Source organism: Salvelinus sp. IW2-2015, linkage group LG32 (genome assembly GCF_002910315.2).
Source record: "Salvelinus sp. IW2-2015 linkage group LG32, ASM291031v2, whole genome shotgun sequence".
Classification (NCBI taxonomy): Eukaryota; Metazoa; Chordata; class Actinopteri; order Salmoniformes; family Salmonidae; genus Salvelinus; species Salvelinus sp. IW2-2015.
In genome coordinates, this window is record NC_036871.1 from 31733603 (window position 1) to 31757517 (window position 23915).

The window sequence follows — 23915 nt, forward strand, 5'->3', positions numbered from 1 at the left end:
ACAAAGCAACATACATTTTCAGATCTGTAGCTTGGGGAAATGGAAAACCACAAAGTTTCTCCACTGTTTGTTTCCACAAATGTAGTCAGAAGGGGATGTACTTTAATTGTTAAGAGGCCTAACAACAGGAAATGCAATAACGTAATCTGGTGCTCGTAAAGGTTTGAGTAACCATCTTTGGTAAATCTAAAGAATGCAACCAGTAAGGAATATACAAAATTGTGAAACTGACCCCCAAATTTCACATGGTTGAGAAAAAAAATGGAGGATAGTCATTTACGGTGAATAACTTAACTGTAGAAATCATAATATAAAAGTGAGTGTCACACCATTACCTCTTTAGCAAGGACCATTGCAGACATTCCACAAAACACTTATGAACACTACAGTACTCACATACGCAAACAAAGGACAATGACAAAACATGGCTCACACAAGTATATTTATTGTAAAAAATACATATAAAAACCATTTTGAGACATACAAAAGATTGGAGCTTAGAAACAGTATAATGAACAGACAAAGACCAAGCCATTTTGAATTGCAATACATATGTACACTTTAATAAATAAACTGAATTGTTCTGTTATACCAGAGAGAAGGCAGATTGTCCATATCTTGGGATGCAGATATCACCATGGTGACCTTAAAAACATTATCATTCAATATATCAACAATAACCTAAACAAAGCTCAGGGTCTAGGAGGGACAGAACCCTGTGATTTAACAAAAATAACGCAATACAGAAATTATCATCCTTGGAGAAAAGCTATGCTGCCGAGTAATAACATATGTAAAAATTGAGGTATTGCACCACACAGCTATAAGGAAAGAGTAGTAAAGTAAAGGAATATTTGGGGCTTCAGATTGTTCATATTTTCACTGACAACCCCTCCGCTCCCTCCTCAAAAGTACACAACATCATTATTCATCATCATCACCACAAATATTGTAACATTTATGTCTAATGATCAATTTCTCTCTTTTTCACACACATCCCCTACCACTGTTTCATGTACACAGACATGTATGGCGGAATAGTTCTTATTTTTGGGGGGACGAAAGAGTAACATGCACAGGGCTGCCATCTACGGGCAGGAAAGGTCATAGCACCTCAGTTCAGAATGCAGGATGTGGGGCAAGAACTCAGGGATATCATCCAATAGGAATGCTGAACAGGGCTGATCCTCATGCTGGTCAACAGCAGTCCAGCCGTGCTCTGATCAGCTCACTGTAGCATCACCACTGATCCCCAGAGTACACTACACCACAGGAGCATGGACAGACAAACCTTACCAGGCAAAGGCAACAAAAACACAGGCAAAGGTATCTGTTTAGCACATTTAGTAGTAATAATAATAGTGGGAATAATACAATGTCTATAAATTCTCTTATGGGGAAAGGGGGGTGGGGCAATATAAGAATCACCCCATCAGCTGTTCTTTGCTTCCAGCGACAGGAATCATGGGATAGGCAAGGCAGCTGCCTCATGGAGTAATCATGCCCTTAAATACATCATCCCTCCCATTCAGACATGAATGCAGGGAGCCAGATGGCCAGACTAGCGCACAGGGCCTGGTCCAACAATCCGGATTACACCCTAGAGAGAGGCAGGGGGACATGAAGACGCACAAACACCACCACATGCCTTCAGCACAACAGGCGAGGTGGGTCTCACAGAGGAGGGCCATGTCAAAGTAGCAATGTTCCTAAAAGTATCTGTGTGATTAAAAACAAAGTATCACTATGATTAAAACTATCGCTTTCACCCAGGGCACTAAGCACACACACCTCTCATGTATACAACCAGTGAGAGGACTGCAGTTCACTTCTGCGGTCCAGTCAGGCAGTGTCATCCCAACATTAGCTGGCCCCATTCGTCCACACCGCTATCGCACGCACACAAACAACCGTATGGAAATATCAACAACCTGCTACCGCTGCAGTAAAGGACCTAATACAGTGGTGTCAGCACCAACCAAACAAACTGACCTGCTCAGCCTTTAACAATCAACTCACACCCACCATCCTTCTCCTGAAATGTGTCATGGTGACAATAGAAAAACACCTCTAATCACTAAAACAACCCCACCCACAAAATAAAGCCCTGCGTTCCAACATCTGGCTATTAAAACAATGCATTGCAATATTTACGCATAATCAATTCATAAATTTTTTTCTGGATCTGGCCTGTTTTTTTTTTATGAACAGAAACATTTATCCACTGTAACGTGAATCTCTGCACAATATTGTTTTGCAGCATCAGGAAAGATAACATTACCTTTCCATATGGATAGTCCACATTAGGGTAAGAAGAATGCAGGGAGCACAGAAACACATTTCCTCTCCTTGAGTTCCAAAGGTCTTTCAGGGTACTGCTAACCTGGTATGATAATATATCCCCCTCCAGCAGTTTAGGCTATAGTTTTGGCTACATTGACAGAGGAGAAGTGCCATCTATTCCAGGGGTGATTATAGTGGTCTGCGTTGAGTTCAAATGGACTAAACCAGGTCCAAGATGGTAAAGTGGTCGTTGGTCGCATCCTTGTGGGGTTGTGTTGTTATTTGGAGGCTTGCCTCTGGTATTTATCATTGTCGTAGTATATTTTCTGCAATTGTAGATACATTGCAGTCTCCTGTGGGGTAAACATCTAAAGTATGTCAGATACAGATGCATCCCTCTCATTTGGAATGTGTAATCCTTCATATAAAAATCTCTTCATATTCAAGTACATACTCATGTCCACACTAACTTCTACCCAGTTGGGTAATGTGACATCATGAGGTTGGAACAAATGGGGTTATGAACACGTACATACCTGAGTCAGGTGTGTCACTGAGCAGGACATGTGACCCATGAGTCAATCAAAAGGGTGTTCAGGACAGCAGGTCTTCACCTTCACCCAGGAGTCAATACAGCTGGACAGAGAAACAAATGTCTATTTTCCCTTTTGATTATCACATATTCACTTATTTGTCAGGGACCATGCATAACATGTCTATTAAAACAGTTTTAGTTACATAACTAACTTCCATCTGTGGTCCCAGGGTGGGACTTAACTATGACCATGGTGCAGCTGACTCACTGTGAGACAGCATGATTAGAAACACTTGTTGTGGTTAGGGGTGTGAACGTTTAAAGGAAATTGGGATCATTGGCGTTTAGAAAAAATCCCTAAGGCCTAGGGAAAGTTGAATAATATTTATAGAACCAGGGATGAAGAGGCAAACTTTAGGCTACTTTGGTGAATGTGAGATACAGATTACCAAGACATATGCAGTTCTTTCTGCCTGCCCCCTGCTCTCTCTTCCTCGCCTGCTTGTTCTCTTCGTTAATGATGCGAATGTGTGTTCAGTTTTAGTTTTTTTGTGTGTAGAATATCCTAGCCTGGTGCAACATTTTAACTTCTTTGGGACTGGGGGGAAGTATTGAGTAGCTTGGATAAAAAGGTGCCCAGAGTAAACTGCCTGCTACTCAGGCCTAAAAGCTAGAATATGCATATAATTAGTAGATTTGGATAGAAAACACTCGGAAGTTTCTAAAACTGTTTGAATGATGTCTGTGAGTATAACAGAACCCATATGGCAGGCAAAAACCAGAGAAAAAATCCAACCAGGAAGTGGGAAATCTGAGGTTTGTAGTTTTTCAAGTCATTGCCTATCAAATATACAGTGTCTATGGGGTCATATTGCACTTCCTACGGCTTCCACTAGATGTCAACAGTCTTTAGAACCTTGTTTGAGGCTTCTACTGTGAAGGAGGGGGGAATAAGAGCCGTTTGAGTCAGGGGTCTGGCAGAGTGCCATAGCTGCGTTCCATTGCATTTCTACAGACAAAGGAATTCTCCGGTTGGAACATTATTGAAGATTTATGATAAAAACACACTAAAGATTTATTCTGTACTTCGTTTGACATGTTTCTACGAACTGTACTATGTCTTTTTGTCTGAACTTTCGCCTGAACTTGCCCGCGCCTCCTGAGTTTGGATTTGTGTACTAAACGCGCAAACAAAAAGGAGGTATTTGGACATAAATMGACTTTATCGAACAAAACAAACATTTATTGTGGAACTGGGATTCCTGATGAAGATCATCAAAGGTAAGTGAATATTTATAATGCTATTTCTGACTTCTGTTGACTCCACAACATGGCGGGTATCTGTATGGCTTGTTTTTGTGTCTGAGCGCGTACTCAGATTATTGCATGGTGTGCTTTTCCGTAAAGCTTTTTTGAAATCTGACAGCAGTTGCATTAAGGAGAAGTTTATCTATAATTCCATGCATAACACCTGTATCTTTTAGCAATGTTTATTATGAGTATTTCTGTAAATTGACGTGGCTCTCTGCAACATCACCGGATGTTTTGGAAGCAAAACATTACTGAACATAACGCGCCAATGTAAACTGAGATTTTTGGATATAGATATGAACTTTATTGAACAAAACCTACATGTATTGTGTAACATGAAGTCCTATGAGTGTCATCTGATGAAGATCATCAAAGGTTAGTAATTAATTTTATCTCTATTTCTGCTTTTTATGACTCCTCTCTTTGGCTGGAAAAATGGCTGTGTTTTTCTGTGACTAGGTGCTGACCTAACATAATCGTTTGGTGTGCTTTCGTCGTAAAGCCTTTTTAAAATCGGACACTGTGGCTGGATTTACAACAAGTTTATCTTTAAAATGGTGTAAAATACTTGTATGTTTGAGGAATTTTTATTATGGGATTTCTGTTGTTTTGAATTTGGCGCCCTGCAATTTCACTGGCTGTTGGCGAGGTGGGACYCTACCGTCCCGAATATCCCAGAGAGGTTAAGGCACTGCATCGTAGTGCTTGAGGCATCACTGCAGACCTGGGTTCGATCCCAGGCTGTGTCACAGCCGGCTGTGACCAGGAGACCCATGAGGCGGCATACAATTGGCCCAGCATCTTCCGGGTTAGGGGAGGGTTTGGCCGACCGGGATTTCCTTGTCCCATCGCGCTCTAGCGACTCCTTGTGGGGGAGTTGGACGGTGTTTCCTCTGACACATTGGTGCGGCTGGCTTTCGGGTTAAGCGAGCAGTGTGTCAAGAAGCAACGCGGCTTGGCCCTGTTTTCGGAGGACGCACGGCTCTCGACCTTCACCTCTCCCGAGTCCATAGGGGAGTTGCAGCGATGGGACAAGACTAACTACCAATTGGATATCACGAAATTGGGGGAAAAAAGGGGGAAAAAAGTACAAAATCAAATCAAATAAAACAATATTGTCCTAGCCTATTCATTGATAATAGGGCCTTGCTTTAATGAAGTTGCAAGACATGTGCAAGCCAAGAAATTGCGAGATACAGCTTTTGATTACCGATAGATAGGCCTAGTGAACGGTTCGGACGGTCTGTCTGGTGGCCGACCTGCCTATATCGTGCCCCTCCCCTCTCTATCCGTTCCTTCGCTAACTCGCTATGAAATATGGAAGTGTTTGTGTTCTCGAAAGTACAGGAACTAATCAGTCTCCTCTGTTCCAAAAATACAACATCTTAGGAGTCGATTGTGAGTGGAATTGAATCGTGACACTCAGAAATGGGAGTTGACACCGGGAGTCGACATGCAAGGAGTAGAGGAATCTATTATTTTGGAGTTGACTATCCACCACTACGTCATCAACAGTTGGAAAAATAGCAGAGAAAGGCACGCGACAGCAGCAAAGTCCTGTATGGCAATACTTTCAGAAGTTAAATGAGAAGGTGGTGAAATACAAACTTATAAGAATTGTAGTACAGGTGCAATGCTTAACCATCTGAATGAGACGCACCATGAGACCCAAACTGTAGCGGGCAGGAGCTCAGGCCCCCAACAACACACATAAGACAGCTTCACACGAAAGAAGAGTGATCAGGGACGTAGCCATGACTGCAGTAAAAGGAGCTGCATTGCCCTCCAGAGGTCATATGCAGGACGATATTGTGCCTTTTGAATTCACATGCAATTTCATAAATGTTTTCTTATCTTTTTAACAAAGAAAAAAATMGTATTTTAAACGTAAAGAAATGTTTCCCCATTTGTCACATGCCTAGTTGTGGTTACACGCCTAGAGGTTCACACCTCAAGAGACTTCCTGGTCTTAAAGAGGTGAATGACTTACAATAAGGTTAGGTCTTTCAGGGGGGGAAAAGAATGAGGTTATTAGACGCTCATTGTTTGCTGCTACCACAAGAATTCTTCAGTGGAGCTTTTAGTGATACACTAAATGACCAAAAGAATATTTACAGTGGGGCAAAAAAGTATTTAGTCAGCCACCAATTGTGCAAGTTCTCCCACTTAAAAAGATGAGAGGCCTGTAATGAGAAAAATGAGAGAAAAAATCCAGAAAATCACATTGTAGGATTTTTTATGAATTTATTWGCAAATTTTGGTGAAAAATAAGTATTTGGTCACCTACAAACAAGCAAGATTTCTGGCTCTCACAGACCTGTAACAACTTCTTTAAGAGGCTCCTCTGTCCTCCACTCGTTACCTGTATTAATGGCACCTGTTTGAACTTGTTATTAGTATAAAAGACACCTGTCCACAACCTCAAACAGTCACACTCCAAACTCCACTATGGCCAAGACCAAAGAGCTGTCAAAGGACACCAGAAACAAGATTGTAGACCTGCACCAGGCTGGGAAGACTGAATCTGCAATAGGTAAGCAGCTTGGTTTGAAGAAATCAACTGTGGGAGCAATTATTAGGAAATGGGAAAAGAAATAGTAATGACCACTGATAATCTCACCTCGATCTGGGGCTCCACGCAAGGATCTCACCCCGTGGGGTCAAAAATGATCACCAAGAACGGGATAAGCAAAAAATCCCAGACACAACACGCGGCGGGACCTAGGACATGACCTGCAGAGAGCTGGGACCAAAGTAACAAAGCGCCTTAACATGCAGCTTAACACACTTACGCCGCCAGGCACTCAAATCCTGCCAGTGCCAGACGTGTACATGTCCAGGCCGTCTGAAGTTTGCTAGGAGAGGCATTTGGATGATCCAGAAGAAGATTTGGAGAGAATGTCATATGGGTCAGATGAAACCAAAATAGAACTTTTTTGTGGTCAAAACTCAACTCGCTCGTGTTTGGAGGACAAAGAATGCTGAGTTGCATCCAAAAACACCATAACTTAACTTGGGGAAGCATGCGGGGTGCGAAAACATCATGCTTTGGGGCTGTTCTGCTTCTCGCCAACAAGGGACCAGGACGACTATCCGTGTAAAGGAAAAGAATGAATGGGGCCATGGTGATCGTGCAGATTTTGAGTGAAAACCTCCTTCCTCAGCCAAGGCATTGAAGATGGAAACGTGGCTGCGGTCTTGGTTCAGCATGACCAATCGATCCAAAACACACCGCCCGGGCAACCGAAGGAGTGGCTTTCGTAAGAAGCATTGTTCATGCGTCCTTGGAGTGGCCTAGCAGTCTCCAGATCTCACACCCCGATAGAGAAAAATCTTTTGGATGGCGGAGTTGAAAGCCGTGTTGCCCCGCAACAGCCCCAAAACATCACTGCTCTAGAGGAGATCTGCATGCAGGAATGGGGCCAACAACAATACCCAGCAACAGTGTGGTTGAAAACCTTGTTGAAGACTTACAGAAAACGTTTGACCTCTGTCATTGCCAACACAAGGCGTATTATAACAAAGTATTGAGATAAAACTTTTGTTATTGACCAAATACTTATTTTCCACCTCTAATTTGCAAATAAATTCATTAAAAAAATCCGTACAATTGTCATTTTCTGGATTCTTCCCCCCTCATGTTTGTCTTGTCATAGTTGAAGTGTACCTATGATGAAAATTACAGGCCTCTCTTATCTTTTTAAGTGGGAGAACTTGGCACAATTGGTGGCTGACTAAATACATTTTTTGCCCCCACTGTATGTTTGGAGGCAATTTTAATTAGAGATTCTGTTGTTTGGAATTTTGGCGCCCTGCACTGTCACTGGGCCTGTTGTTCATTATCATCCGTTAACGGGATTTGCAGCCATACTTAACAGAGCAGTTTGGAGGCCACGAAAGAAGTGGTTGCACTATGGCGTTGCAAGCTCGTTTGGAGTTTGGTTACACAGTGTCCCAAAAGCGCGCCCAGCATGTATACAGAATGGTGTCGTCTGCGTAGAGGTGGATCAAGGAATCACCCGTAGCAAGAGCGACATCATTGATATATACAGAGAAAAGAGTCGGCCCGAGAATTGAACCCTGTGGTACCTCCATAGACTGCCAGAGGTACGGACAACATGCCCTCCGATTTGACACACTGAACTCTGTCTGCAAAGTAGTTGGTGAACCAGGCAAGGCAGTCATTAGAAAAACCAAGGCTGTTGAGTCTGCCGATAAGAATATGGTGATTGACAGAGTCGAAAGACTTGGCCAGGTCGATGAAGACGGCTGCACAGTACCGTCTCTTATCGATGGCGGTTATGATATCGTTTAGTACCTTCAGCGTGGCTGAGGTGCACCCGTGACCAGCTCGGAAACCGGATTGCACAGCGGAGAAGGTACGGTGGGATTCAAAATGGTCAGTGATCTGTTTGTTAACTTGGCTTTCGAAGACTTTGGAAAGGCAGGGCAGGATGGATATAGGTCTGTAACAGTTTGGGTCTAGAGTGTCAACCCCTTTGAAGAGGGGGATGACCGCGGCAGCTTTCCAATCTTTAGGAATCTCGGACGATACGAAGGAGAGGTTGAAAAGACTAGTAATAGGGGTTGCAACAATGGCGGCGGATAATTTTATAAAGAGAGGGTCCAGATTGCCTAGCCCAGCTGATTTGTACGGGTCCAGGTTTTGCAGCTCTTTCAGAACATCTGCTATCTGGATTTGGGTGAAGTCGAAGCTGGGGAGGCTTGGGCAAGTAGCTGCGGGGGTGGGGGGAGGGGTGGAGCTGTTGGCCGGGGCTGTGGAAGTCAGCCGTAGAGAAATTCTTATTGAAATTCTCGATTATCGTGGATTTATCGACGGTGACAGGGTTTCCTAGCCTCAGTGCAGTGGGCAGCTGGGAGGAGGTGCTCTTATTCTCCATGGACTTTACACCGTCCCAGATCTTTTGGGAGTTAGAGCTGCAGGATGCAAATTTCTGTTTGAAAAAGCTAGCCTTTGCTTTCCTAACAGACTGTGTGTGTGTATTGGTTCCTAACTTCCCTAAAAAGTTGCATATCGCGGGGACTATTCGATGCTAGTGCAGTACGCCAAAGGATGTTTCTGTGCTGGTCGAGGGCAGTCAGGTCTGGAGTGAACCAAGGGCTATATCTGTTTTTAGTTCTACATTTTTTGAAAGGGGCATGCTTATTTAAGATGGTGAGGAAATTACTTTTAAAGAACATATGGACACCTGCTCGTCAAAAATCTGGGGCAGGTAGTGTTCTCCTGGAATCTGTCAAACCCAGATTCATCCTTCAGACTGCTAGATGGTTGCAGAGAACGCGTTACCACTGCTCCAGAGTCCAATGGCGGCGAACATTACACCTCTCCAGGCGAAGATTGGCATTGTGCATGGTGATCTTAGGCTTGTGTGCGGCTGCTCAGACATGGAAACCGATTTCATGAAGCTCCCGACAAACAGTTATTGTGCTGACGTTGCTTCCAGAGACAGTCGGAACTCGGTAGTGAGTGTTGCAACCGAGGACAGACGCACTTCGGCATTTGTCGGCCCTGTTCTGTGAGCTTGTGTGGCCTACCACTTCACAGCTGAGCCTTTGTTGCTCCTAGATGTTTCCACTTCCCAATAACAGCACTTACAGTTAACTGGAGCAGCTCTAGCAGGGAAGAAATTTGACGAACTGACTTGTTGGAAAGGTGGCATCCTATGACAGTGCCACGTTGAAAGTCACTGAGCTCCTCAGTAAGGCCATTCTACTGCCAATGTTTGTCTATGGAGATTCCATGGCGGTGTATTCGATTTTATACACCTGTCAGCAACAGGCTGAAATAGCAAAAAAAAAAAAAAATTGAAGGGGTGTCCACATACTTGTATATATAGTGTATATTAAAGATCACTTGCAGGATGAGAACATTACTGGATTTCTTTGGCCGACATTTTGCACAACAATCGGCAGTGAGCAAATAACCATAAACATTTGAAATAGACTGGAAGGCATATTACTAAATAAGAGTAGGGTTGTTATGGTGACCGAATTACCACCACACTGGCGGTCACCTTCACGAGTCATGACCACAGTCAAATTCCAAGTGACCGTTCATGACCGCAGTCAAATTCCAAGTGACCGTTCATGACCGCAGTCAAATTCCAAGTGACCCGTTCATGACCGCAGTCAAATTCCAAGTGACCGTTGAATAGCAGTAACTAGGCTACTCCAAAACTGTTCTCTGTAAATAAATGATGCTGATGGTTGTTAGTAGCCAACCAAACTTGTTAATGGCCCTCAAGTCACAAATGGCCTGGTACTCAGCACTACATTGTCCCTGTAATCACTCTGACATCAATGCAAATACAATTGAAAATCAAATCAACCACTTCATGATTGAATTTGAATATCCCCTGTCACGCAGCGAGAGCCAGCTCCTCAAACAGCTTTTTGATGTGTGTAATAAAATAGCGCCTGCATTTTTTTGTGACTTTTTCACATCATCAGTATTCGCGTCATGCAGCCCATATATGTTTTGATTTTTCAAAGACATTCTAAGGTTTGGATCACAACTAAAGTTGCCAAATAACTCTATATTAAGCATATAGGACCTGTTAAAAAAGTATCACTTTTTTATAACCGCTCAATACAGAGCACACACACTGCAATTGATTGCGGAAAATATCCTTTCTATTTCATGCAGCTATGTTCAATTGTATTATTTTAAATTGTATTCTTCTTACTATAAAAATGATATAATATGAAATAATGGCATGGGAATTATAAGCAAATCATGTCTGCTAAATGAACTGCCAGATCAGTATTTATGTTCTTCTGAAATACATTTTCTTCATATCATAGGTTCTTAAGACCTGCCTAAAATAAATCATGGATTTAATCATTGATTTAATTTGATGGTGTATATTAAATGGATTTATGAAACTTTTAAAAAATGTAGCCGTTCCAAGGGTCTGCATCAGTGGCTTAATGCGTGGAAGCCCAGAGATGCTTTAAAGTGTTTGTTAATTAACGGTCAATTACCCTGAGACCGGCGGTGATTTGCATGACAGTTACCAGCTAACAAATTGTCATGACTGCTACAGTCCTAAATGAGATTTCAAAAGAATACAACTCATGATTGTATCACATGCTTCCCATGCATGTGATGCTTCCCATGCATCACAGTTGCATAATTGCTTCCTGGTAGATAGAATAGAAAAGTATCAAATTAAATTGTACAGCAGATTATGATGAATTATCAGATCTGTGCTCGTCTGTGTGAGAAATGTCACCACTTTCCCTACTGGGCCACGTGTATGCCTGCATCCCAAATGGCACCCTATTCCCTATATAGTGTCGGGGGGCTAGGGTCAGTATGTTATATCTGGAGTACTTCTCCTGTCTTATCCGGTGTCCTGTGTGAATTTAAGTATGCTCTCTCTAATCTCTCTTTCTTCATTCTCTCTCTGAGGACCTGAGCCCTAGGCCATGCCTCAGGACTACCTGGCATGAAGACTCCTTGCTGTCCCCAGTCTACCTGGCCGTGCTGCTGCTCCAGTTTCAACTGTTCTGCCTGCGGCTATGGAACCCTGACCTGTTCACTGGACGTGCTACCTGTCCCAGACCTGCTGTTTTCAACACTCTAGAGACAGCAGGAGCGGTAGAGATACTCTTAATGATCGGCTATGAAAAGCCAACTGACATTTACTCCTGAGGTGCTGCACCCTCGACAACTACTGTGATTATTATTATTTGACCATGCTGGTCATTTATGAACATTTGAACATCTTGGCCATGTTCTGTTATAATCTCCACCCGGCACAGCCAGAAGAGGACTGGCCACCCCTCATAGCCTGGTTCCTCTCTAGGTTTCTTCCTAGGTTTTGGCCTTTCTAGGGAGTTTTTCCTAGCCACCGTGCTTCTACACCTGCATTGTTTGCTGTTTGGGGTTTTAGGCTGGGTTTCTGTACAGCACTTTGAGATATCAGCTGATGTAAGAAGGGCTATATAAATAAATTTGATTTGAAATACTTTCGACCAGAGCCCTATGGGGGGCCCTGGTCAAAATAAGTACACTATATAGGGACTAGGGTTCCATTTGAGACAGATATATTGTGTGTATTAAATCCTCAGTGTAATTACCTCTTGTGGTAGACACAAAGGCAGGCCAGCCGGGCGATGGTCTCTCCCTGCTGCAGCTCGTCCAGACAGATGGAACACTCACCGCTGTCCTTACTCAGCACGTCCGCTGAGACCACCACACACATCACAGAAATGACAGACAAAATACTGAGCACATCCGCTGAGACCACAGTTTATGGTGTTATTACAGTCTATTACACAATAACACCACTCATGACCCGACGTCAGTATTACATTTAGCATGCAATGTCATCCCTTTCTCTGGGTGAATGTAAAGACAGAAGGGCTGGGAATTGCCAAGGACCTCACGATACAATATTATCACGATACTTAGTTGCCGATACTAGGGTTGAATGGCAGGAACCCGGTTACCAGGATTTACCGTCCAAAACCACTCCCTTTTCCCAAGATAAATAACTGCGAGAAACCGGTAAATTATAATGAATAATTTATATGAACACCATGGCATGAAATGGAACTGTTAAATGATATGCAATATCCAAATATGGTTTCTCTACATCCTCTGCATGATGAATCAACGCTCAGGGTGGGGACAGACAGCCCATCTCAGTATGGAGCGCAATTCACAATGCATGTAGACCTACAGTATCATCTCATAAAAAAAATTGCATCAGTATCTGCAGTAATATAAAGACCGAATGCGTGTCTAATTTACCTAACTCCATCTGGATTTCGGGGGTCACCTTGTTTTTTAACTGTAAGACAATAATTCTTTAATTGCAGCTGCAGAGTTTTAAAACAGCCTATCACTCGAATATCGTTGCTTTAAATCAGTGCATGCGGGAGCACTCTCACAGTCTTTCTCTCTCTCTCACTCTCTCTACATCAACTCCATTCAAATTGCTTCCAAAATACATAATCCTGTTCTAGATTGATATACATGTCCTAGCCTACCTCTTTCAGGCAATATATTCAATGCAGTATTAGCCTTATATTTAGCAAATTAATGATGGGTTATGCATAATATGCTTCTTACGTATAGCCTCTGTCTCTTGAGCAAAACACAAGCACCTGTGCTCCACTTCCCTCTCTCCTTAAAAAACACTCCGTAGCTCTTGGAGTCCCAGGCAGGAAAAACTAGACCAGAATAGCTTGCTGGACATCATTTTTTTTTTTTTGCATTTCTTATACCAATAGACAATTTGAAGAGAGACGCAAACTCTTTTTTGCTGAATGTTAAATACGGCAGCCAATAGAACTCATGGGTAGTTTGAAAGAAATGCGAACACGAGATGGTGGTAAGCTATAGCAGTTATTTATTCAGACGCAACAATAGAGAAAGAGGTAGGCTAATAACATTAGGTCTAAATATTATAAAAGGTATAAATGCGTCAGCCTCCTAATTATACAAATAGGCCCTATTTTATTTCAAAATTAAAATCAAATTCGCTAACCTATACTTTGTAGGCCGCATGTGCTGCACCAGAATCGCATGTTTTCTTCTGCTTTATCATGGTTTGAACAATGTGCGCAATTCCAGTCCATATAATACAGTATAATACAATACAGTACACTAATACAGTTCACACTCAAAAAGATGAGCCTACAGGAGTTAGTTTAATTTATTTACCCAAGAGCACATATAGCTAGCTACATCTATGGGCTTTTATGTTTTTATGTCATGCGTAATGTGCAGTATTCTATATCATATATGTATTGCATAACGGCACAATCATTTGGGCTTGGGCTCATTAAATGTCATTAATGTATGGCTCGAAAATGTATTTAATATATGGCTCATCAGGCTCAGCTAGCATCAGGTTTGAATGTTCATGCTGATCAAATCTCTAATCAAATCCAGACATTTATATGCTTTATAATGCTTTTGAATGACATTTACGGCTTTGGCGGGAAATACTGGGTTATCCGGGTGAAAAGTGATTTATTCTCAGAATGGAACATTTGTAAAATACCTGGAAAATATTTAACCCTAGCTGATACGATATGTATTGCAATTCTCACGTTTCTATATGTATTGCGAGTCGATACTGCGATTTTATTTGATGTTCCTAACATATTGGGGTAGCTTAGCGGTTAAGAGCGTTGGGCCAGTAACTGAAAGGTTGCTGGTTTGAATCCCCGAGCTGGCAAGGTAGAAATATCTGCTGTTCTGCATGGCAGTTACCCCCAACAACAACTGTTCCCCGGGCGCAGATGACTTGGACGTCGATTAAAGGCAGCCCCACGCAACTCTCCGATTCAGAGAGGTTGGGTTCAATGCATAAGACACATTCCAGTTGAATGCATTCAGTTGTACAACTGACTAGGTATCCCCCTTCTTTTATTACTCACTGTATATCTGCTGAAGAGAGATACTTACTGTTGTAAGGGAGAGGGGGAGATGTGAGGCAGCTCAACAGGTGATCCTCAATTCTGCCACCCGGGAAAGGCTTGGAGCAGAACGGACAGCGGATATCTGGGGAGGAGATGACAACATACTCATGTTTAACAACAACACATTAGAAAAACAAAAGAGGGGAGTTGATCAAATCAACTAATGAAATCAACTAGTCCATCATGCATGCCATTGGTCTTCAGTAGATGTTGACATTTGCATTTGTGTCATGACGAATGATTAAGGTCAACTGACCCGTGATTAGTTTTCTAGTCATCATCATTCTACCAGACCAGGCAATCACGCATAAGAAGAGGAGTCCAGCCTCGGGGATGGGACGACATGGGGGAGAGCGTGCCCAGTCGGCCTACATTCCTCTCTGGCCCTCCTGTCAGCCATGCCCAAATGAGGACTTTGACCAATTTCCTAGACTTGCTCTGCGCTGTGTTTGTGTGTTATGGTGCGTGGGAAAATAAATCCAACGTCGTGTTTGGGCAGGGGTCTCACTCATATACAACCACATCTGTCCATCTGTCTAATGAATAACATAGGTCTACACTGAGAATCTCTCTCAGTCTGGGACTGGCCATATTGGAAACGTCCCTAGCTACCGTAAGTCAATGGATTTTGTTGAGAGTGATGCATGGGCTATTGTTAGAGAGATCATTGATGAATCTCGAATTGAATTTATGGTTGTGCTATATTCTGAAATTGTCAACGCAGTCAGTTTGTAGTACTACTCTATTAGCTAGCTAATCTWTTAACAGCAGCCTGATTGTTATAACTTAAAACAATGGGTTCTGCTGTAATAAGTCAAGTAGCTTGTAAGCATGAGAGAAGATCATACCTCCAAGAATGCAGGTTCAGTAGTAAGCCTGGATAATTTGTGRCACCGTAGAACTGATTGTTGAGCCCTAGCCTAATAGAGAATGGAGTATTTTTGTTGGCACTAACTTCACCATGGCTCTTTGGCCAAAGCCTATAGGGAAATTAATGGGGTTTGAGGGTTTTTGGATAAACACAGAAAAAAAGTTAAATACAGGCTTAGGAGATCTTATACATTTTGTTCTATGAGATTTTGTTCAATCAGCTAACGGCACTTTTTGTGAATTTTGAAGCATTTATGTAATGAAAACAAGCACATAAAAGCTTCATAATTCATAACGGTCATGTTAACTGACTGATATTATCTCATAGAACAAAATGTATAAGACCTCCTGGCCTGTGTTAACCTCAGACCTTATTTTCGGCGTTTATCTAATCAAATCAAGCTTAATTTATACAGCACATTTCGGACATAGAATGCAACGCAATGTGCTTTACAGGGGAAAAAATGTTAACAAAACAATGAAAATAAAAGCTGAAATATATACTACACAATATAAAAAACTAAATGACACAAACMGAACAACTAAAAAGCACATTCAGGAAAATCAAAGCTATAAAAAGCTGCGTTTTAAGATCTCTTTTAAATATGTCCACAGTTTCAGCCACCCTGAATGGCAGGTTATTCCAGAGGCTGGGGGCTTAATAACTAAAGGCTGCCTCTCCATGCCTCTTGATCCTAGGCTTTGGGATAGTTAAAAGGGCAGTGGCAGAGGACCCGAGGGACCTACTTGGTACTTAACTTAAAAGCATGTCTTACATGTATTGGGGTGCACAATCGTGGATTGCTTTAAAAACCAATAGAAGAATCTTAAAATGAATTATAAAACTCACAGGCAGTGCTCTCCGTCTGGTCAGTAACTGTGCTGCAGCGTTCTGTATGTTTTGCAGTTGACCAATGGCTTTCTTGGGTAGACCAGACAGGAGAGCATTTCAGTAGTCAAGCCTGCTTGTAATAAAAGCATGGATGAGTCACTCTGTATCAGCCTGTTCCTCGGTGGTAAAAAGCTATTTTGGTCACAATCCTAACGTGTGATTCGGAATTTAGTTCAGAATATAAAATAACACCTAGGTTTTTTACCTGGTGTTGTATCTTTATTGCCTGTGATTTAAAATGTGCGGCTAGATTCTCTCTCTGTGCTTTGGCTCCAACAATAAGTACCTCAGTCTTGTCTTGATTTAGCTGGAGGAAGTTGTGAGCCACCCAGGTATTTAAATCACTAATACAGTCTAATAATTTATTTATGAAGCTAAAATCATCTGGTGACACAGAAATGTAAAGTTTTATAATGTCTGCATAGCAGTGAAAATCAATGCTGTGCTTTCTGATAATGCTGCCAAGGGGTAACATATATATAAACCGAACAGTACACCAGACCCAAAATCCCCAACCCCCATTTATTTCCCCTACAGGAACGGCTGAACGAACCAGATATAACTAATTTCAAGTTTTTCAGACCACAAGCTGGCAAGCTCTATACCAATGMGGAATTTCACTGTGTTTTTGTTCATACTGTGTGTGTGATAATGTATGGTTGTCAAATCTCCGAGAGAAAATAGGAACAGCAACTTAAACAATACACACACACAAAAAAAATGGATGGTCTCGTATAAACTTACTGCCATGTCGGTTGTTGACACGGTAGAGGCCAATCCAAGCCTCCGACACTGGGCGCTGATGGATGCCTCTCATCCAAGCGGATTTTGCGCTGACGTTGCGCCCAGAAGAGTGTCGATTACCGGGTAAACGTTCAGAGAAAGTGCGGTGAGGCACTTGGCCTGTCTCCTCTCCAGGCAGATGTTCCCCGTTTACAGCACCCTCAGGACTGCTATTGTAGTCTTCCTCGCGTTTGCATTCGCTGTTGTCTTCTGCTGGTGATGATGGGCTGATGGACGGGTGGCTCTTGTGGTCGACGGGGCTTCCACCGGTGCTCGCCTGTTGCCCCATGTCCGAATCGCTGCCCTCCTCCGATCGGCTACGGTTGGTCTCTGAATCGTCAAAACTCCCCAAAAAGTCTACCATAAGACTGGTGGGCCTATTGCACCGGGGTCGTCGATAGGAATCCCGCGTGATGCCATCTTTCCCGAAAGCCGAAGGCACTGGGTCCTCTTGTAAACGACAAGCTCTTGTCCCCATCTCTTTCGTTGAGAGCAGTTAGCTAGCCAGCTAACTCACCTATCTAACGTTAGATAAACTAGCCTTCTCAGTACCTTTACGGACCACAAAACTGGAGTTTTTAGATGGTGTTATTCTCGAAAAGTGTATTTAAAATTCTTCCCACGATCTCTTAAATTATATTTGTTCTATAAATAGAGTATTGTCTACCGGTTGATATCCCTCGTCTGTCTTTGCGGCAGCAGCGGAAGTGAATTCCGTTTCTTCTTCGGTATCATGGCGTTTTCACATTTTGTTTGTGCATGCCACCACCTACTGTGCGGAAGTGTGTGGTCAATCACGTTGCATTTTGTGAACACATAAAAAGGGTGAAAATGAAAAAATTGCACCACCAACTAACCCTACACCCATATACCACTATTTCATTAAAATAAAAATCCCCGGCCTCCCTGGTGGCGCAGTGGTCAAACGCTTCGAACACACCGACTGTGAAGGCGTTTCGATTCACCAGAAGTACATTCATTTCCAATGTAACGCTGCGTTTGACTTGCACCATTGTATTGCAGAGGCAGTTGCAGTGCGTTCTGTGTGGTGCATACATTCAATTTATCGAACGTATGCATCAAATTGTATGCGTGACACTTGACAGAAAGTAGCAAAATGTGAATGTTGAGTTTTTGTTGCACACATATCCAGTAAAACAAAATGTGGGATTACATAATAAAAACAGTTTGACTGGAGAATTTCTTTACATTTTTTATTCATTTATTTGCCAAGTATATTATTTATTCGATGACATCCACAAATTAATTGTGAGAGCCTATAATATAATTTCCATCAAATACGAAATGCAATAATAGCGAAATGCAAGCGAAATGCAATAATAAATAGTCAAGATAGCAGAGTAGGCTCTTTCAACAATGAGACCAACGTTGAGGAAGGTGGTCTTGATCACGCTGAAATCGCAGGTCTGTGTGGTTCCAGAGATGGTTAAAGTCCCGAAAGCAGGCAGGGGAGTTCCACCGTCTCATTCAAGAGCTTCGAATGTTTGGAGAGGAATTCCGAAGTTAKTTTTGTTAGGATTTATGTTTATGCACTATAGCCTGCTACCATATTGTACGAAGATGAATATTGTTTTGTTACACACACACACAAACAATGCAGATGTGTGTATGTGTGTAAYGACTGATCAACAGAGTGACAGGCTATACAAGCTGTGGTCAATCTGTAGAGAGGAGGGGTGCATATCTCTAGGCCAACCAGGGAGGTTAGGGCACTGGACAATACCAAATAAGGGACTGTTTGAGTGTAGAATCGATGGAGACACAAGACGGATCTAATCTACCCAACAACCAGATGCGGACAGAGGAGAGCACTAAGGGACTTGGACAAGTCCGAGTGCCAGCATAGGCTGAGCAAAGTTTAAACCGCACTCAGCCTCTACTGTGATAGGCCAACAGACGCGTTGGAACTACGTCATCACGGTACAGGTGATGGTGATACAGTGAACCCGTATATACGAAAATTGCATTTGCCATTTATTGTTTGCGTTAATTAAACATAATTAAAGAAAGTTAGCAGACCTTGCTTTTTATTTATCCTGATACCYGATTTGTTACACGCAGCGCTCACACTTTCGTTTGAACCGAAGCCAGCTGGTTGGAGCCAGGATTGCCCGGATGGATACCATCTACCGGGAGTCCATCAGCCCAGTTGAACGCCTGGCGATTTGTCTCCGGTAAGCTACATTCTAGTACATTTTTAAAGCCTTTGATACCATAATTGATTGATATTTGATACATTGTTTTAATGTGCAACCTACCTAGCTAAAGGGCTCTAGTTAATAGTCCCTATTTGACATCAGATGTACTTTTACAGAATGTTCATTAGGACTATAACTTTTCCCAAAGTTGACTTATAATCCTTTTTTAATTATGCAATGTTACCAAATGAAAAGAAAGGTGCCTTCTGCCCTGATGAAGGTAGGCTAGTCTTCTCCAGGACCCATTGTTGTTCAAGACAGTTAGTCATTCATTACATTCTTATTGGACTCACATACACTCTTCGAGAAAAAGGTTCCAAAAGCGTCGTTCTGCTTTCCCCATAGGATAACCATTTTTGGTTCCAGGTATAACCCTTAGGGGAAAATGTTTTACATGGAACCCAATAGGGGTACTACCTGGAACCAAAAAGGGATCTCCTATGGGGACAGCCAGAGAACCCTTTTAAGTAGATAGTACCATTCTTTCTAAGAGTAGAGTTGGCCTGGGCTACAGTTTAATGATATAGTCATAGACTGAATTGTACTGTTTCAAGGCATTGTTAATGATGGTTACAATATAAATAGTAGAGCATAATAAAACAGTAATGAGGTAGCTATATGAGTAGATATAATATGTGGGTGGAGTTCAAGTTACACACAATATTGATCATTATTTGAATTATATTTCAGATTGTTGGCGACAGGGGACTCCTACAGGACCATCGGATTCAGCTTCCGAGTTGGACGGTCCACGGTGGCAGGCATTGTTCCCTCTGTGGCACAAGCCATTTGGGACTGTCTGGTTGGTGAATCCATTCCTATCCCCAAGGAGGAAGACTGGAGGGCCATCGTTGCCGAGTTCCTGGAGAGGTGGAATTTCCCCAACTGTCTTGGCTTCATTGACGGGAAACATGTAGTAATCCAGGCACCACCATGCTCAGGTTCGCAATTCTACAACTACAAAGGTACATATTCAGTTGTACTCTTGGCTGTAGTAGATGCCATCTACTGTTTCCATGTTGTCGATGTTGGTGCTTACGGCAAGGGAAGTGATGGCGGGACCCTCCGGGACTCTGCCTTCGGCCAGGCACTTCAGGATGGCATCCTGGAGATTCCACCACCTGCATCACTCCCTGGGGCTGAAGACCTGGGACCTATTCGTCGGCGACGAGGCCTTCCATTTAAGACCCAACATCATGAGGCCCTGCGCTGGACGCCAGCTGCCATTGCCAAAGCCTGTAAGGATCTTTAACAAACGACTTTCCAGGGCAATGCGCGTTTGGGATTCTGGCAGCCCGGTGGAGAATGTATCGGAGAGTGCCTGGTCTCAGCCCCTCAAATGTCGATGCCTGCGTGAAGGCCACATGTGTTCTCCACAACTACCTGCGGAGGTCATTCCAGGAGCCGCTCCGGATGGAGATGGGCACGCCAAATGGTCACCTACCTGATGTCACCAGGGCAGGTGCCAACAACGCCCGCAGACAGGCACTCCAGGTGAGGGAGAAGCTGACCACCTACTTCTCATCGCCAGCAGGTGAAGTCCCATAGCAGTATGCCGTGGAGTGAAACAGCTCTTTTAAGAGCCACATAACACAAAGGTTATTTTAAGAACCATCCACCGTTGTCCATAAAATTGCATTTTTTTCCGCAGATTACTTTATGTATCATTGTCTCTCTTCATTTGGAAGCTATATTTAAGTGACATTTGGGAGTAAAGACCACACCTTACCCCTTCCCTAACTCCGTTTACGTCAGTATTATACACACCTGGCATGGTACATCAGGTGAGCAGGAGCACTAATTAAGGTTATACGACATACAGTTAGTATGATAACAAAGGGAAAGGGTAACCTAGGGTCCATACAAATAGTACAGTTTACCACCATGTTCACTGGCCTAACAAAATACAGGTGGGAAAAAAACTAATTAGGAAGAGAATGTGTTTTTACTTTCATCTTGTCTTAGATCTGCAAAGGTGTAGGGAAGAAATAAGCAGATTATGTCTAAATGAGATATTAATAAACAACTGACTATGAAAACATTATAATTTATTAAGTATTCAAGTACAGGAAAGAACATGACAGGTGTGTGTGTGTGTAATTTTTTTTATAATAAATGAATGTGTAGCCTGTAATCTGTAAGAGAACAACAAGAGCATGTATTTTTGGCACAACTGCAGATAGATACAGGGACTACTCATAAATCCTAGACGTAGTAGGGGAACTTCCGACATGGCCATAAAGAGAGAGGGCAGGGCACTGGAGATCTGAGGTACAGAGAGGAGAGGTGTGTGTCTCTGTCTCTGAAAAAAAGAAAACAATATGTAGCCGTAACACAGCTAATCAAACAAATGGCCCCTGGACGTCATGGACCAGTCAATGGAACATAACTTCACAAACAGTTTCAACACTCTGGTTTTCAAGTGGTTTTAAATTAAAGAAATATTGACCTTTAGTCTCGTAAGAGATCAACAAGAGCATCTGTGAATTCTCCGATCTATGACTTTCAATTCAGAAATCTATGTAACACTAATAATGAATGCTATCCTAAGACTTTATAAACAAATTACTTTATGAATTGACTGAATTTAAACGGAACTGACGTGTGAAAAGAAAGGTACAATGAGGGAGGTCAAAACAACAACCGGACAACTCCTCTTCCTGTCCTTCCTGTGAGCTGCTCGGCTAAATGGACTCCATCTCTGGAAGGAAAGAGAAAAACAACACATACAAGCTTAACATAATAGAACACCATAAAAGGTCAGATTTATGTTAACTAAATACTGCTTGTATAGTGTAGTTAGAGGCATAAATATTGGAACATTGTGGTAAAGTTGGTATTACTTGCTGTTTACTCATGGAATTTGTATTTCAGATCAAAAGATGAATATGGCAGGCAAATATTTAGACAGCAAACTGTTGTTTTGGGATATTTTCTAACCTAGAAACAGCTATACATTTGCCTCATTAATACTTCGATCTGAAATACCAATTAGCCTACATGACCTACTTTACTTTAAAAATGACCTACTTTACTTCACTGTCGCAACACTTATGACACTACCTGTGATGTGGAGAAAAAAAAACGTACCATTGAACTCGGTTTCGAAAAGCAGCTGATACATTTTATCCTTGACTGCTGCTTTTCTTTGCTGAGGCAGCCTCTTCAGTGTTGGCACCAGGCTCATGGCAAAYAGGGTCTCTTCATCCTCTTTCCTGTGAGCATCAGGTTGGGCTGCATCCCTCTCGACGGCTTGGAGGAGCCTCTGCTGAAATGAGTTGAGTGGATCTGGGGGCTGGTACCTCCGATGACGCCTGGTGTGACGTTGTTCCTCTTTGTTCCTCTCTGTTTCTCTCCTCGTTTGTCTCCACGGCCACATTCTGTTCAACGAGGTCCTCAGTGGTCACTTCCGTGAGGTTCATAATAATCTCAGGTGGTCCTAGATCCAGAGGTGCTTCCTCCATTTCATCATCTTCCATGGCTGCACCGGTGGTGGTCATACTTGTGGATGATGTAGATGTTGTAGAGGGTCTCGCTGCACGGGTGGAGGCGATGGTCGCACTTGTAGATGACGTTGAGGGTCTTGATGCACCGGTGGCGACAACACTTGTGGATGACGTAGTAGAGGGTCTGGCTGTAAAATTGCCACTCGTTGCCATAGGCACAATAAATGGATCCAGAAAAGAATATGGCAGACGTGCCATGGCTGCTGGCCTGAAGCTGCTGACCCAGACCTCTTCTTCTCTTTCTCTGCCCTTCTCTCTCTCTGATACCTGTCCCTGAGTCCTCTCCACTTCCTCCTACAGTCTTCTTCGACATAGACATGAACATGATAAGCCAAACCATTACCTAGCATAATTATAGTTATAGTTATTAGATTGCATGAACATGTCACCTACTGTACACACACACACACACACACACACGGTTATCTGACCAAATTATCAGGGGTACAGTAATATCTACCATTTCTATTACTATTTATCTAGCATACACACTCACACTCTTTCAAACATGATTATTTGGGAAAGTTATCAGGGGTAGTAACTAGCATAATTTATATGACTATTTCTTACACACACACACACACACACACACACACACACACACACACACACACACACACACACACACACACACACACACACACACACACACACACACACACACACACACACACACACACACACACACACACACACACACACACACACACACACACACACACACACACACACACACACACACACACACACCTCATTGGCTAGGTTAGCTAGCTAGCTAACGTTAACTAGCCACATCTAGCACAAGCTCACTACTAAACTGACCTGGCAATCCTACTATCGTGGACAGTTGTCTTCAAGCAGCATGTTTTGTGTTTATGTCCCTGTAGCTGTCAGCAGTTGTGTCAAAAAGACACGGTTTTGAGAATCCTGCAAAAATGATTCTCTCCTCCATGTGTCCAACCGCATGCGACCATCTGCAAAAGATACCTGCATCAGTATAGTTGCCTAGCTGCTCTAAATGTTATGCAGCAGTGATGCAATGATGCAGTCGGTGT

The 23915-nt window shown here is 42.7% G+C and overlaps 1 protein-coding gene across 1 annotated transcript; it reads right to left on the minus strand.

The window, feature by feature from the left end:
* Positions 1 to 425: 425 nt before the first annotated feature.
* Positions 426 to 17875, minus strand: zgc:66427 (mRING-CH-C4HC2H_ZNRF domain-containing protein). The gene is made up of 5 exons (XM_023977221.2): positions 17097 to 17875; positions 14577 to 14672; positions 12236 to 12341; positions 2820 to 2919; positions 426 to 2636 (listed from the first exon to the last, which is right to left on the minus strand). The coding sequence occupies exons 1-4, from the start codon at positions 17611 to 17613 to the stop codon at positions 2862 to 2864; spliced, it is 777 nt and encodes a 258-aa protein (XP_023832989.1). The 5' UTR covers positions 17614 to 17875; the 3' UTR covers positions 426 to 2636; positions 2820 to 2861.
* Between the last annotated feature and the right edge of the window lie 6040 nt (positions 17876 to 23915).

Excerpts from the sequence above, each read along its gene's own strand:
- zgc:66427 (XM_023977221.2), bottom strand. The coding sequence starts at position 17,613 with ATGGGGACAAGAGCTTGTCGTTTACAAGAGGACCCAGTGCCTTCGGCT. Across the intron at positions 12,342-14,576 it reads TCCCCCTCTCCCTTACAACA|CGGACGTGCTGAGTAAGGAC; the intron begins GTAAGTATCTCT and ends TGGTGGTCTCAG. Across the intron at positions 2,920-12,235 it reads CTTTGTGTCTACCACAAGAG|CTGTATTGACTCCTGGGTGA; the intron begins GTAATTACACTG and ends TTCTCTGTCCAG.